The sequence below is a fragment of the Lingula anatina genome, chromosome 3 (assembly GCF_051362555.1).
Source record: "Lingula anatina isolate TDL-2025a chromosome 3, LinAna3.0, whole genome shotgun sequence".
NCBI lineage: Eukaryota > Metazoa > Brachiopoda > Lingulata > Lingulida > Lingulidae > Lingula > Lingula anatina.
In genome coordinates, this window is record NC_141769.1 from 27441816 (window position 1) to 27457243 (window position 15428).

At 34.6% G+C, this 15428-nt stretch overlaps 2 protein-coding genes across 3 annotated transcripts; one reads left to right on the forward strand and one right to left on the reverse strand.

Annotated features, from left to right (window-relative positions):
• Nucleotides 1-833: 833 nt before the first annotated feature.
• On the reverse strand, nucleotides 834-5862 carry LOC106167965 (U3 small nucleolar RNA-associated protein 18 homolog). 2 transcript variants are annotated; one of them, XM_013546875.2, is made up of 13 exons: nucleotides 5549-5862; nucleotides 5252-5307; nucleotides 4881-4973; nucleotides 4629-4702; nucleotides 4323-4447; nucleotides 3933-4016; nucleotides 3489-3660; nucleotides 3185-3285; nucleotides 2957-3047; nucleotides 2483-2606; nucleotides 1974-2145; nucleotides 1572-1711; nucleotides 834-1187 (listed from the first exon to the last, which is right to left on the reverse strand). In XM_013546875.2, exons 1-13 carry the CDS (start codon nucleotides 5771-5773, stop codon nucleotides 1163-1165), a joined length of 1482 nt encoding a protein of 493 aa, XP_013402329.2. In that variant the 5' UTR covers nucleotides 5774-5862; the 3' UTR covers nucleotides 834-1162. The 2 variants fall into 2 exon arrangements, with proteins under 2 accessions (XP_013402329.2, XP_013402328.2); XM_013546874.2 differs by having other exon boundaries at nucleotides 5252-5313; nucleotides 5549-5843.
• A 67-nt stretch (nucleotides 5863-5929) lies between these two features.
• LOC106167964 (uncharacterized) lies at nucleotides 5930-14735 on the forward strand. The gene is made up of 8 exons (XM_013546873.2): nucleotides 5930-6101; nucleotides 7378-7491; nucleotides 8158-8316; nucleotides 8960-9047; nucleotides 9996-10172; nucleotides 10436-10623; nucleotides 10996-11149; nucleotides 11270-14735. The coding sequence occupies exons 2-8, from the start codon at nucleotides 7424-7426 to the stop codon at nucleotides 12617-12619; spliced, it is 2184 nt and encodes a 727-aa protein (XP_013402327.2). The 5' UTR covers nucleotides 5930-6101; nucleotides 7378-7423; the 3' UTR covers nucleotides 12620-14735.
• Nucleotides 14736-15428: the final 693 nt, after the last annotated feature.

The window sequence follows — 15428 nt, forward strand, 5'->3', positions numbered from 1 at the left end:
AGTGCTCTAGCAGAAACTAGGCTGCTACACGAAGTACATAACATAAATAGGGACCAACTTTTGACGAGAAATATGGAAGCGTGTAAGGGTTTTGTTTTTGGTGTTGGTGTTGTGAAGTTTGTTTTTGGTGTTGGTGTTGTAAGCTTTGTTTTTGGTGTTGGTGTTGTGAGTTTTCTTTTTGGTGTTGGTGTTGTGAGTTTTCTTTTTGGTGTTGGTGTTGTGAGCTTTCTTTTTGGTGTTGGTGTTGTGAGCTTTCTTTTTGGTGTTGGTGTTGTGAGCTTTGTTTTTGGTGTTGGTGTTGTGAAGTTTGTTTTTGGTGTTGGTGTTGTGACCCATACACGCTTCCATAGAGAAAAGCAAAAACAATATCGATATGTCGTAAACCAACAGGGTTTATCTTTTCATGTAAAAAAAGTAATAGAGACATGACCATAAGGGGGGGGGAATCAACATGTTAACTTTTCTCAAAAGAACCTGATGCCACATTTACACTTCTTAAGATGGTTTCTAAAGTATGGTATTCCATATAAACTCAATTGCCTTTGTGAAAAAACTTTAAAAAAAACTTTTTTATTCTGATGCACCATATTTCTCTTTCCACAGGACTTCATTTTCTTTTCTTTTTTTTTAAATTTCTATTATGCTATAATCTATCTCTATTATCCATATATTCAAGGTTAATTATTTGACAGTTTTCCCCAGTCTCCCTTTGGTAATAATTCCCTTTAAGATGCTAAGTAACGAATCTACGTAAGATTTTGATACATGTATTTCAACTTTTCATCATTGTGACATTACAGTAAAACACCACCAAAGTCACCAAGAAAAAACACTTTTGCTGGTCTCAGGTCAGAGAATGACTTTATTGTGCAAAATAATAATAAATGCCAGAAACACATGATTTATAAATAAAAATTAACAATTCTGTACAATGTTCCTTGGATTCACCCCATTGTCTGTATGTCTTCCAAAGCACCTTCAGTTTGGGAGCATCTGTAGCAGTGCAAGTATTGCCAGGAAGTGAAACTAAATGTCACATGCTTTGTCCAGCTAAAACACTGTAGCCTGAGAGTCTTACTACTGGATGATGACAAAGAAATGGCTGTGAAACATCCTGTAAGTCACAATTCACAAATTTCTCTTCCAAGTGTAGACGAACTTATCAGTAATTCCCATAGTGCTTTACTCTGAATAAAAAAAAACATGTATGTTAGGCAGGTGTTACAAATTTTTGGTATACTTCCAGATTAAGGATTTGAATTTCATGTGATATGTGATGGCATATCAGCTGACATAAAAAATAACAGCTTTTAAGTTAAAACTGCATATTGTCACTGTACCTGGCCATCAGATATGTATTTACATTTCAAAGTACTAAGACAGACTACAGAAATTTCAATTATTTCATACAGAAATATATTTACTATAACTCCAGGCATTTTCTCAAAAATCACATTAAATCATATTACATTAAACTAAAAAGCTGGACTTGCATATACACAGACACTAAAAAATATCATATCTAAATTTAATCAAGTTTGTATGTAAAAAGATAAGAAACCACTGGTCACCTGTAAAGAAGCACTTGTCCCCTGTGGTTACCCACAGCAAAGTAGCCACTGTTCAGGGAGAAATCCATAGCAAGAGGGATCCTTAGGCTGTCTGCCTTGTCTGGGAAATTGGAAAATACTGTCATAGATGGAAAATGGACCTGCAAAAGATATTTTAGTAAGTAATTAAAATAATAAAGACAATGTGAAAAAATAGAAGAAACATAAAAGAGGTATTCTAACATTTGCTAATGTGTAAGAATTTGTTTTAACACACATCTTTGAATATGAAAACCAGTATCATTATCATCTAAATGCCCTATTTTCTTCATTGGCAAATTAAGTTTCTTGACCATGATTAAAATCTTATGGTCATTTTCGTTTTTACAAAAAAAAAGATGTATATTTTGTTCTACTATGTACCAGTTTTATCGCTCTCTCGGCATAATTTGAAGTGATGGCCATGAGCTCTGATGTGGAGTTGAACACTGCACTGGTGCAGGGAGTTACTAAGTTCATTATGGCTTTCACAGGTTTAGGATAACCAGAATTCATATAAGATTCATCATAGATATTCACAACACCACTGTAGGACCTTTAAAAAAGAAAAAGGATGAATTATTACACAGTAATTGAACTGAGAATTGACCAGTATTGTGTATTTTGCCACTTATTAATAAATCTATAAACAAGCAAGCTATAATCTGCTTCGAGCATCTGTGTTTGCAGTATGAGCTGAAGTAAATTAAGCAACCATCATCTTTGACTTTTTATAGTTTAATATATACTAATTTTACTTGAAACCAACTTTTTCCTAAAATCATTTCAACCTTATTGTTATCATCATAGGTGCAAGACTGCACGTTGCACATAAAAGCTAATTGTTGGTTGTCAATTCAAAAGTGTAATAATTGCAGTGAAAAATCATTTACCCGCAAGCTAAATACTGCCCATTCTTGGACATAGTTATAGCTGTGCCCTGAACACAGCCCTCATCCTTAAAGCGATGAATACAGTCTCTTGTAGTCATATCCCATACATAAACGTCTCCTTCATCTGAAAAGAAATTAGGCAAAATTCAACAAAAGCATACTTCAAAGGATCATCTTTAATGCAAGTCTGTAAAAGTTCACATTAATGATATTTTTCCTTTATGACGGCATATGCAATGCAAAAAAAAGAAAACTTCAGTTGCAATACAATACGTTCTGGTAAATAAAAAATTTTATAGATCAGAAACCAAAGCTGACACTATAAAACATACAAAGGAGTTGGAGATCCTCATATATCTTTATTCTAAAGCCATTTATTTATCCATATTTTCAAAACTTAGGTATTTAGCTTATCAAATGCTGCAGTGGGACCATCCAAAGTGTGAAGGTCAAAACAAAATTCATGCTACGTACCTCCTATAGAGTACATTCTCCTTCCATCTGGAGAAAATGTTACTGAATCCACTGTGCCGTTCATTTTTAAACTACTCAGCCATTCTTTTGACTGAAAAGAAAACACCAAAATTAAACATGGCAAAACATGCCAATACTTTGATATTTAAAATGACACTAAGTGAACACCTAAACCATGTTCTCTATGAAAAAAATATTAAAACAGATGGGCACAATCTAAATACTTACTTTTGCTGATATCAAATGCATGTGACCATATTTCCCAAGAAAAACTATAAATTTTCCATCAGGAGACATTTCAAATCTGCTCATATCATTTTCTTCAATACCTAAAAATAAATAGTTTGAAAAAACAATTGCTGTGGGTATGTATTGTTGATATAAATGAGCTGTTGAAAATTTGGTCAATTTTGTATTCCTGCATTCCTTACTGTGAGTTATAATATGAGTAAATTACAAATAGCCAATAATGGGCTTATTGCATAAGTACAATTACCATACAAATATTGCCTTATGCAATTATTTAGGATACCTTTTATCTGTGGAATATTGCCAACATTCCCAGCTATCATGTCATAGTAATAGAAATTTTTGTGTTTAGAACCCATGATGACTTCCTCTCCAGTCCTGCTGAAGTGAGCTGTGTGAATGGGAAAACGATCCATAAAAAGACTTTGAATTTTGGGGTTGTTCTTGCCATCCACCTGAAATGAAATGTGAAACGTTCATACCTGAAGGTAAACTGAGATTGTATAGAACAATTTCAACAGACAATATATATGTGTTGTTGTAGCTGTTTTTAATATCATTCCTTCCTTGTTAAAAGACACTTTTATAAACAAATCCTTGGAGTACATATAACAACATGTAATTTACCAATCAACATTTAAAATGGTAGACAATATTGATATAAGTTAAACAGAAGAGAAAAAAATCCTCCTGGAATATCCAGCAAGCATAATTCATAATGAAGTACCTGAAACAGGTGTAACCTTTGGTCCATCCCAGCAGTAAGAATGACTTGTGCAGTGGGGTGAAATTCCACAGACTTAACTTTACCCTGGAAATTTTTTGAATACATATTACATCAATTTTATGGATTTTGTGTTTAAAAGCCAAGCCTTATTTTAATATAAAACAGGCATGTACACAAAAACTCAATATTGTCAACAAATCTTAAAATCTCTCTCTCCATTCTATTTCACACACACACACACACACACACACACACACACACACACACACACACACACACACACACACAGTACCAGATGAAATCTTTAAGAATCAGTTCCATATATACATGTGCAAACACACACACAAAGAGCAAAATCTTCAAGAAAAACATAAACCAGATGCGCCTTACCTGTGAGGGGCATTCACTGTTGGCATCTTTACATCTCTTGATCTGTATGACCCCCTTGGGCAGTGACTCTGAAGGAGCTAGGTAATCCCCTGTCGTCTGTAACAACTGTGCTGCCTCTGGGTCATCTGGGATATAGAAGTAACAATAACAAAAGAAATTCAACAGTGATCCTATTTTGTAAAAGAAATCACGTAATCAAATCACTATACTTTCATAAACGAAATCAATGAATCAAAGCTTATATCAAAGAGGCAGTAAAGATACAATTTATTATCAATCAATAAATAATTTATATACTTCACATACCCTCAGCTCCATCTGACTCTTCATCTCCCGACTTCAGCCTGGCCCATGCTGGTGTTCCAGATACTTTTTCAAACCTGTACAGAGAAAAATGTGTACTGACCAAGTAACCATAAAGCACTGAGGGTGCTGCAGTCAAAACCAGACAGTACAGCCAATGTTACTTAACTCAATATTGTAATAACTTACTACAGAGGCTACTCATATATTTATTGAAACAAAATTTTGCATGTAAATACAACCCTAATCACTTACTGGTTTTTCAATCTCTGTTGAAAAGAATCTCCAGTGATCTTCTTTTCTCCATGACTCAAAACTGCATGCCTCCTATCTTTTGTTAGGTTGACACTGTTTCAGACAGAAATGATTAATATGTAAGAAAGTTTTTTTGGCAATAGACAAGTTTTTTGTTATAGTTTAGAGAATATTATTTTAAGAAATTAACCCTTATTCTTATATTATTAGAACAACTAAGAAATAGTGATAGATGCAATTATATAAATCTCACAAATAATTTTTTAAAAAATACTTCAACATTTGCCTCTTTTAGTACACTATTTTTACTGAAAATCACTTTACCTTTAAACTTGGAAATATAAACAAAAATTATTAAATAATGTGTTTACCTTTCAGTGAGATCATCTTCATCTTCCCATGCTGCTTTTTTCTCCTGTGTGAAATCCTTTCCCTGTAAGGAAAACAGCATTATTTTAGTTGCAAGTATAAACTGGACAGATTCGTACAAAAATAAAACTAACATATCATTTACAATTAGCATTAAAATGTAAATGAAAAATAAAGAAAATAAAATGTATACCCTGTTCATCCGTAAGGTAAATAGAAATTTTATACTAGAATAACATCAAGAACGATTCGGAGAGAACAAGCACCTAACATCTATAAATTTTAGCTGCTAAATTTACCTTTGACTTAGGTTTTGTTTTTGCAGATTTCGGCTGAAGCTTTTCTACGATTTCACTCTCTCCACCAAGCACTAGTTTCTCTAGAACATTTTCTGCTTCATCTTTGTCTTTGCTACTACCAAGTACTTTTGTTGTCTTTTTCACTTCGCTAGCATGTGTACCAGTCCCTTGATGAGCTGCTGAAGCTTCATTTTGTGCTGATCTTTTGAGGCTTCTTCGCAACATTTCCCACGTGCATTAGAATGTTGGTATCGTAAAGTGGTACGTCTTGACTTCCTGCTATATTTACGACAACGCTAAACCATTGAGGATTTTCTTTAATGAAAATATAACGAAACTACGTACAAAACATCCAATAATACATTATGATAAGTGGTAATGTGTAGCAATTTTTGATGTTTTGCAGTCTAAACGAACAGTGAAAGTACAACTATTTTAAGTGCCGTAAGCGATAAGCGCAGGATAGCTGCGCACCTATTGTGGTCAATATTGCCATCTGGCAGCATCAAGTAAGACATCAGCGTTGACATTTATCACAGTGGACATTCTCAAGGTGAGAAATATTTTCGTCTTAGTCGCCAGACAGAGAATATTTTCATGTTTGTATTTTGAAAGAATGCTGGGTGACACGTGTTTGATATATATTATTTATCATTTCATGCATGGTAACATCAGAATTTTGCAGTTGCAGTAATTAAATGTAAAGCTTGGTTTTTTTTATCAGTATGCATTATTTATGGTGTTATGAACGACTGTATCAATTCTAGCAACTCTGAGATGAAGACATAAGTTTTTCGAGGGGAAATATTGCGTTTTATTTTGCATTTAAATAATGATAAACCGCCTTTTATGCAAATAAATAATGTTTTGTACTGGTATTAACTCGTACTGTACATGTATGGTAACGGTATAACGCCGTTTACCATTAATGATTGTCAGGAAATTATGAACTTCGTCTTTTGCATCATATATTGAATTTCTGTACAATAGTGCATGGTCCTAATATTTTGTATGCAGTCCCATGCCATTGATCTAGTCAGTCTTGTTACATTGTACTAGTAAAGAGATCAATGCTAAGGCAATTTTGTAAAGATAAAGATAAGCAGTCATAAGGATGAAAATACAGCTGATCTTGCATGTGTTTATTACTTTAATACCGCATAAGACATGTTTTCCCTAATAAGTGCACCAGTTTAAATAAGGACCTGTTCCCAAGTCATGACACATATATAAGACTACTAGACAAAAGTATAACTTGATTTATTATCTTAATAAAAAAATCTGCCCTTGTCATTTAATTTATGACTAATGCCTCCATACTGAATACACAGTGTGTTGTATTTTAACCCCGTATTTCTGAATTATTGCTGTTAATTAGCATCATTGGGCAAAACATCAGGGAGCAGTCTATGCATCTTTATTGATCAGAACCTATTCTAGACCACATTTGTCTTGTTTATGACTAGTCTTAAGTGAACACAGGCTTGACTCATCATTGAGTGTGATCTTAGTAACTTCATGCAAAACATGATCTTTATAATGTATTTACTATCTAGAGATGTATACTAGAAGACCAGTATATTTGTCAGTAGGTACATGTACTTAAATCTGTAATAAGGTAAATGCATATTTTACTTTTAATTATCAGCACCTTAGTGCTCAGCATATCTATGTTAATTAATGTCTTTGATTTTTACTTTGTTATGGGTTTTTCATTCATGCACATGGATTAATGCACATCCCAGCAAATGGAAACAGTAATTATTTGTACGAAAAATCACCTCTGAATTATACAGTGTGCTTTCACTAGACACTCTTATCACTTCCAGAATGAAGGAAGATGTGGGGCTTATCTTTTATCAGAGGTGCTGGTGAATGCCCTTGATACAGTACTTGAGGTGGAAATGGGCTAACCTACTTAACAGAATGGATGACAGAATAAGGTATGATAGTGTAACATTGAGAAAAGTCTTAAACTGTTGGCACTTTGATGGATTTGATTAAAGACAACCTAAGCTTTTTTTTTTTTAATTTTAATATTTTTCCCCTCAATCCTCAGAATAACAATAAGTAATTTTTTTTTTAGTGACTGTGCCAGTTTCACATTTTTTCAGTCACTCTGGGTCTGGTAATGTAGATAAAGAGTAGTGAATATCAATATAAAGGTGAAAAAATAAATTTAGATCCTAAAAATAGATTAGGGTTAGGGAAATTGTTAACTCCCCCCCCTTTTTTTGCTGTATGTAAAGATCAAACACACACTGTATGCTATTAATGTTTTATTAAAAAGGTTACTCCAGGCACTTGCACATTCACACACTATTTTCAGTGTGTATCAGATAAAATATTTAGTGAAAGTGAGGCATTTTTAGTGAAATATTTATATATGCCTTGTAGTTAAAATTATATAAAAATCAACACCAGGGTTAATACCACTCTCTTCTAGAACTTCTAGAATAGTTTTATGCCTCGTTTTCACTTATTTTTCAGTAAGTCAGACATCTTATTGTAACACAGGTCATCCTCTCTGGAAAGTTGTCTTATCTAACACATTGTCCTGTCACAACTAATGCAATTTTGAAACACAATCTCTGCCTTGAATGTTGCAGATTGCGACAGATGCAGGAGCTGGACCATGTGAGAAATGAGTACCAGATTTGTAAGAGAAAGCTGGACAGCAAGTGTGAGGCCCTGCTTATTCTGACCAAAGAACTTGATGGCTGTCGAAGAGAAAGAGATCAACTTCGCCTTATCATTGAACAACAAAGGTAATATATTTCTAGAATATCTAAGGACTCAGTCACATATAGATGACAAGCAGTTGCAAATCTACAGAAATTAATTTAGCACCAGTGTGAAGACATGGTTATATGAACTGGGATGAGTTTTTTCAGACTTTTGGCCAATTTTCACCTTTTTGGGAGCTAAAAAATTTCTTTGGCCTAGGCGACCCCCATTTAACGACAGTTTCATCCCTGTATGGATCATTAGATGCAATTAATAGAGCACTCAGTGCCCCCCCCCCCCCCCCACACACACACACACACACTTGAAGTTCTGCCCAGGTCACATGACTTACTTGCCCTACTCTAGATACAAAACTAATAACAAGTCACATTTCTGGTATTTCCAAGCATGAATTAAAGTTTTATTGATTGTGTTGATGTTTTGATATTGTATTTAGCAGTTTTTTTAAAGTTGTTTCCTTTATGATTAAATCCACTCATGTATGTATTATCTTAGACTGCTTTTCAAAAACAGATATTTGTTTCTACTATTAGCATTTCTATTGTTTATTAGTCAACAGATCATCAAAGTTGAACTCGAAGCATGGTAATTCTTTTAATGAACGTTACAATATACATTTTGTTACATCAGTAGAATTTAAGGTTAATATTCTGTCTTTTGAAGATACAGACAGGGCAATGCCAAGATGTTCATACCAACCTCCCCAACTCGACAGAGCATAGACCATGTTATGAGAAGCCAAGCATTACAGGTAGTATTATCAGATAAGATACAAACCACTTGCCATGTAACTAATAACACCTTTGATAAAAGGAGTAAGCTGGGCATTGTGGTGTAAAAAAGATTTGTCAGATAGGTTATCAGATGTTATAATCAGTAGTGAAGTCATTGAACTGATAAGACTTCCTGGTTGGGAGTATGGTATTCACTGCTGCAGTGCTGTATGAAAGCTTAGGAAATTATCAGGTGTTGCATGAATTGTTATCAGTTACATGGATGTTTGAATTACACAAAGATGGTGGTATGTAAATTTTTGTGGACTACTAAATTGCAATGTTAGAAATTGTATAGTTCTAGTTGTGCAGATTAGCTTACAGCTGCTTATTAAAAATATTATTATTCCTACCACATACCCTTTTTTCTATCTTACATAAGTTATTTGACTTACATATTACTACACACAGCTGTTTTGTGCAGATGGTTGCAAAAGATAAAAAAATTATGCTAAGGAATGAAATATTTATGGCAATGTAGGATGACGAAAGAGAGTACCATTATATGATGAATTATCAATTTGGCAGTTTTTAAAAAGGTTGCAGGAGATTATTTGTGGTGATGGGGGTCATGTCCAAAAATTTGCACAAAAAGGCCATAACAGAATAATAGAAATGCATTTATTGTCTCCATAAGTATGATGAAATATTTCCCTTTGTTCTCTTACACAATACAGACTATTATTATAGTAAAACTCGTGATACATTGCGATTTAAAAACATTAAACCAGGTTTCAAATTATACGCTGTATTTTGTAATATTTACAAATCTTTATCAGTTTCCTAAGAAAAGCAAATTCATATCTTTGTTTTAATTGAAATTTGACCTTTATTAAAGATACTTTTTTAACAACTCTACACAAAATGAGTGGCTTCTGCAAAAGAGATTTGTTGAGTTTTCATATCGAATATTTCTTACCAATCAGGTGGAGGTTGATGATCTGAAGCAAAAATTACGAGATGCAGATGGTGATATCAAGTTACTGCGCGAACAAATTGCACGGCAGCGCATGGGAACATCTGAAGAAGGCATGAACATGAGGCACTTTCCTGCACACGAAAGAGAAGAACTTGTGACTAAACTGGAAGACATGCAGGAAAAGGTGTTTATGATAGCTAAGCTATTACTAAAGAATTTCGATCAAACTGTTCTTGTCTTTGAAGCCACACGACAATGGCAGTGACTGAGACATGAGCCATGTTGTGTGAAACCCTCATTGGTTCACTTCCTGTATAAATCTGGCAACCCTCACTACTTCTACAAAACATAAATCCCAACATTTCTCTTTGTATGATCTCTTTTATTTGTTGATAATGATTTGAGATTCTACAACAGATTTTCTCAATTGTCATTTTTAATTTTCAGGTTTTGGTAGCAGAAAGAGATGTGCAACAAGTTTTAGATGAAAAAGAAGACCTGGAAACAGAAAGAGATGCCTACAAAACTAAATATGAACGTCTCAACAGGGAGCTGAACTACATTCTTAAGGGTGATGAGAACAGGATTTTAGACATTGATGCTTTATCCATGGAAAACAAGTATCTTCAAGAAAGGTATCCCTTAAATATCTAACAATCTGCTCTTTACTATTAATGTGTTTATAGCTATAACTTATTAAAGTGCTTATGAATATGACTTTCTTCTCTGTTAAGTCTCCATAATTCTGACATTTTCCAAATGCATGAGATTGTATTACTGAAGGTCTGAGATTGTATTACTGAAGCCAACTTATATTAATATTGGTTTCCTTTTTCTTGGACTTGGGGAAAGTGTCATCGGGAATCCAGTTATTAAATCTGAAGGCATTGTTCTTCTTTAAATGCTTCTTTTTACAACAGCTTTTTCAATCATGGTTATTGTGGTGGTTGTGCTGCTTTAAATCTGAAAATATAAGTTGAGTGTGTTATTGTGCTTGTCCATTTTAGGTTAAAGCAAATGGAAGAGGAGAAGTGTATTGCCATGGCAACTGTAACTAAGTATAAAAGTTTGTTGGAAAGAAGGAAAAATAAAGGCATTTTGAAAATGGGCAGTGTCCAAGGTGGCAAGACCCCAGGTGGATTGATAGTTTCACAGAAACAGGTAATTGTTAGGTTTTTATTCAACAAAGGTATTATTTTTTTTTAATCTAAGAGATATGACTGCAGTGTACAAGATCTAACAATTGAGTGATGATCAGAAACTCCACCCTTCCTATTGCAGGTGCACGAGGTATTAGAGCAAGCTGCTCAGATGCCTCCAACAATGAAAACTGTGATGGACCTGGTTTCCCTGTCCAGGGGACTGATGGATTCCATAAATGACAAAAACCTGGCCCTGTCTCATCAGAGGAAAACAAACAAGATTCTAGGGAACAGGGTTGCTGAACTGGAAAAGAAGCTGAGAACTTTAGAAGTTGGTGGCTTGTGGAATGTCACAGAACTAAGTGCCAGCTTTGATCGGTTGAGGTCTGAGTTTGTGAACGGCAGTTGTGACTTGAATAGAGATTCTTCAGTCAATGGGCAAAATGGGGATGATAAAGTCGTGGAAGATGATCGGGACGATGGTGCAGAGGTTAAGACATTGGTTGGAGCCAGTGGTGACTCTCACCAGGCCTCGGAGGACAGTATGAGCAACCTTGGGACATCTGAACTGAGCAGTTTAACTAGTTCACCCTCTCACGAACCCTCCCTGTCTTCTTCAGTTCATGGGCCCCAATACAATGCTATGAGTCAGGGTACTACTACTACTGCTGCTGCTGCTGATGTTGGTGATGGTAAGGGCAATGGAGGAGAGGAACATGAAGATGATAAAATACTGGAAAAATCGTTGCCTCCTGGCATAAAGTTGAATAAAGATTTGGAGCATTTGTCTGCTCACGAATCTGAAGGGAAGGCTAAAAATGTACACAAATCTTCTCTTGAATGTTTTAAACAAAGGTTGGAAGGACAACCCAGTCTGAATGATGCTTCTACCAAAAGTTGCTCTTCGTTGTCAGGTGAGCAAGATCAGAGGGAAAACAATTCTCTTCAATTAGAGGCAGAACCACGAACCCCTTCTAATATGAAAGTCTTCCCCAAGACTTCATTAAACCAGACTGGTCAACCAGCAATAGATGGCACTGCTCAACAGGATGAGACCAAACGGAAAATAGCTGAGTGCTCCGATGTCAGTGAGGAGGAAGATCAGATTAAAGGACATTCTGAGTTGATTCAGAAAGGGTACATGCCAGTGAGCCAGGAGGATTTCCAGGATGAGGATTCATACCAAGAATCAGATGAGGATGAGGAGGAAGATGATTATGATGGTGATGCTGACATCAGTGATAGTGACCTGCACTTGCAGGTGTCTCCCCCTGGTGACTCAGATGTGCAGGCCTTGTCAGCAGAACTGCATGGGCTGATAGAAGCCATAAGGTCCAAAGTCCATGATTCTGCGCCTGCTGACACATTAGAAGAGGAGGAGGAGGACCTAGAGGATGAGAAGACGGAGAAAGAAGAGAATATTCAGTCCTCTTTGTTTCATAGGGACGATATCAGGATGCTAGAGAGAGACAGACCAAGTGAATGTTGATCCTGTCAGAAGTCTCTTCCATACTGATTGTATCGAGGAATATTGAATAGATTAGACTCTGTTGTCAATATTTGGGTTCTGAAGTGCAAAAGTGAAAAGAGTGAAAGAAAGTGAATGTTGATGCTTTCATACCTGTCCCTCTGTCATTACATATACAAGTGTACTAAGCATGCAATGTGAAATTAGAACTGTGTGAAAATTAAAAAATCTCACCACTTACATTGCTAGCAGACTAGTTTTAAAATACCTCATATCCTAAAAGTGTATAGGGTATTTTTATGTTCCATCACTGTAAATGGAACCCACATTTTTCAATCCTCTGTGGTACATTTTTCAATCCTGTTTGGTAAAAAAAAAATTGAATTATAACCAAAGGGATATGAAATTTAGTGTTAGATTACCTCATATCCTTTAAGTGTGTAGATCAATTAAGGGTATTTTTATGTTCCATCACTGTAAATGGAACCCACATGCTTTAATCTTCTTTGGTAAAAAAAAACTTTGTTTGAATTATAAGCAAAGGAATATGGAATTTCACTTTTTTGTCTAAGGTGAAAATATGGCTGTATAATTATACTGCTTTCATTGTGTCTTAGTAAAAATTAATTGCATTTGAATGAAATGCTGGCTTTGTTTCATATAAGACCTAAGTGGTTTCAGAAAATCACTGTTTGCATGTCTTTCAATTTAATTGATTTTCCAACAAGGAAGATTAGATATACCATTATGTTCTTTAAATTGCAGAGTACTTTTAACTGCAGAGACATTCCTAAGGGCGCATTCCCATAGATTTTAGATCCATCTATCCCCGTGGGGAGTCTCACTAGATTACTGTCAGATAATCCAGCTTAAATGTCTGTCGCGCCTACTACAAGCTGTAAGGGGGTAATTAACTTTCGTGCCTGCTCGGCTGACAGCTATTTAGCGTGAACCCCCAGGGAGTTAGGTCGATCTAGTTGGAACGATCTAATCTCTGCGAATGGGGTCTAAGATCTTGCTACACAGAGTGCTGATTATTTCATTATGAGAGACTTCCCTTGAGTTGTGATAGTTTGTTTTTTTCAATTCATTGATTAAGTTATCTTTGTGTGATAGCTTAGGTCTTTCAAAAGACAGACTGTAAACCAAGAAATTTTGAATCAACTAAAACTGAAAACAGTAAGAACATTTTATTGTAAAGGAAAAAGCCGTTGTATTTTTTTATGTGCATGGAAATTTTAGTTTAAAGCAGGGTTGTTTTCAGGTTTCAGCTATTTATCAAATATATGAGGTTTTACGCAAATGAATACAGGCATGTCTTAGCTATTAATACTGTGTTAAAGATGTTTAATAAATTTTACATAATATGATTGCATAGCAAACTAAACGGGCAATCGCAACGTAAAAGTAATGTAGCAGGCAATAATGGCCAAAGGTTTATTTAGAATATTTGACGTTTGTTGTTCATTGTAAAATATTTTATTAATATCTTGGTTCAATGCATAAATTAAAAAAGATGCATCTGCATTATATAACGAAGTAGCATTTATCTCTTAGATTTAAAGTTGCATTTACAGCTTGCATTTTTGAAACTGATAGATGAAATAAACATTTGTTTTAACATAAATAAGTTGTGGTACACAACAGCACAGGGTGACTTGCAGTCTGTTGTGTTCAGTGTGTCCATAGCTTGTCCACTGGTAATATCTATAGATACGACACATTGTTTTGTTAACTTTTAATTTTGAGTTTTATGCCAAGAATGATAAGGATTTTGGACAAGGCTTAAAGCCGTATATAATGCAAGTTTTAGACCAAAATCTCGTAACCTTGGTGCTCTTTATTTAATATTTTAAACTAATTATTTCTGAAGATATATTTTGGAGCAACTTATTGTGAAAGTTGTGTTGGCTTTCCAGAAGAAATGTAAGGTAGCACGGACAACAGGAACTTTTAAAATGTTTTTGAAGTTCCTTAGTGATACTTTTTTGTTCTAGTCATTATATTAAAATGTTTATTTTTTATAATTTGTTAATTGTATATTGCTGTTAGTTTAAAATAGCGAGGTACATCTGTAACCTATAATTATAGCGTTTGAGTTAGAAATAAAAATGGAAAAGTGGGCTTTTTGAACAAATGACGATTTTTTATTTCATCGTGAAATCTTTTATAGTAACTGCCATTACGCGATTAAGTTCGAACCTGCCGTATTCGCCGGAAACATAACTTTATTTATTTATTAATTTATATTTTGGGAGGGAAGTTAGGGGGAAAAAACTTGTCAGTTTGGTATAAGAGGATATTTTGGGATAGCTATTACGTAAAGTGTTGTGTCACACATAAATCTTGGTTTTTTTTCCTAAAAGAAAAGATGAAGATAAGAGAATCATACAAACAGTCCTTTCAACGTGAAAGGCACATGTTGACCGACATCGTGTAACAAAATTTGATCGCGTTTTCGATACTTTCGTCGTGCTGTGTCAAACTAGTTTTCGGTGTCGGATCTTTCGGTTTAATCGGTTTCCTTTGAAAATCATTGACATGTTTTCTTTTTTATTATATTCTGTATATTATGTTGAATTTCAAACTTTTTATTGATGGGCTAAGGTGGGCTATGGTGGTGTAAAGTGTAATATACCGAGAAGATAAAACCCAGTTGCAAAGAATCTAAAAATACGCTATTCTCGTATTTTTCATTTTTGGTCTTTTTTCTTTTACACGCTAAGATCAAATGGCCATTGCTTTGACAAACATTTTTACTCCAAGAAGTGAAAATAATAACTCTGTTTTATATATATATATATATCAACTGCATTTCATAGTGTTGCAT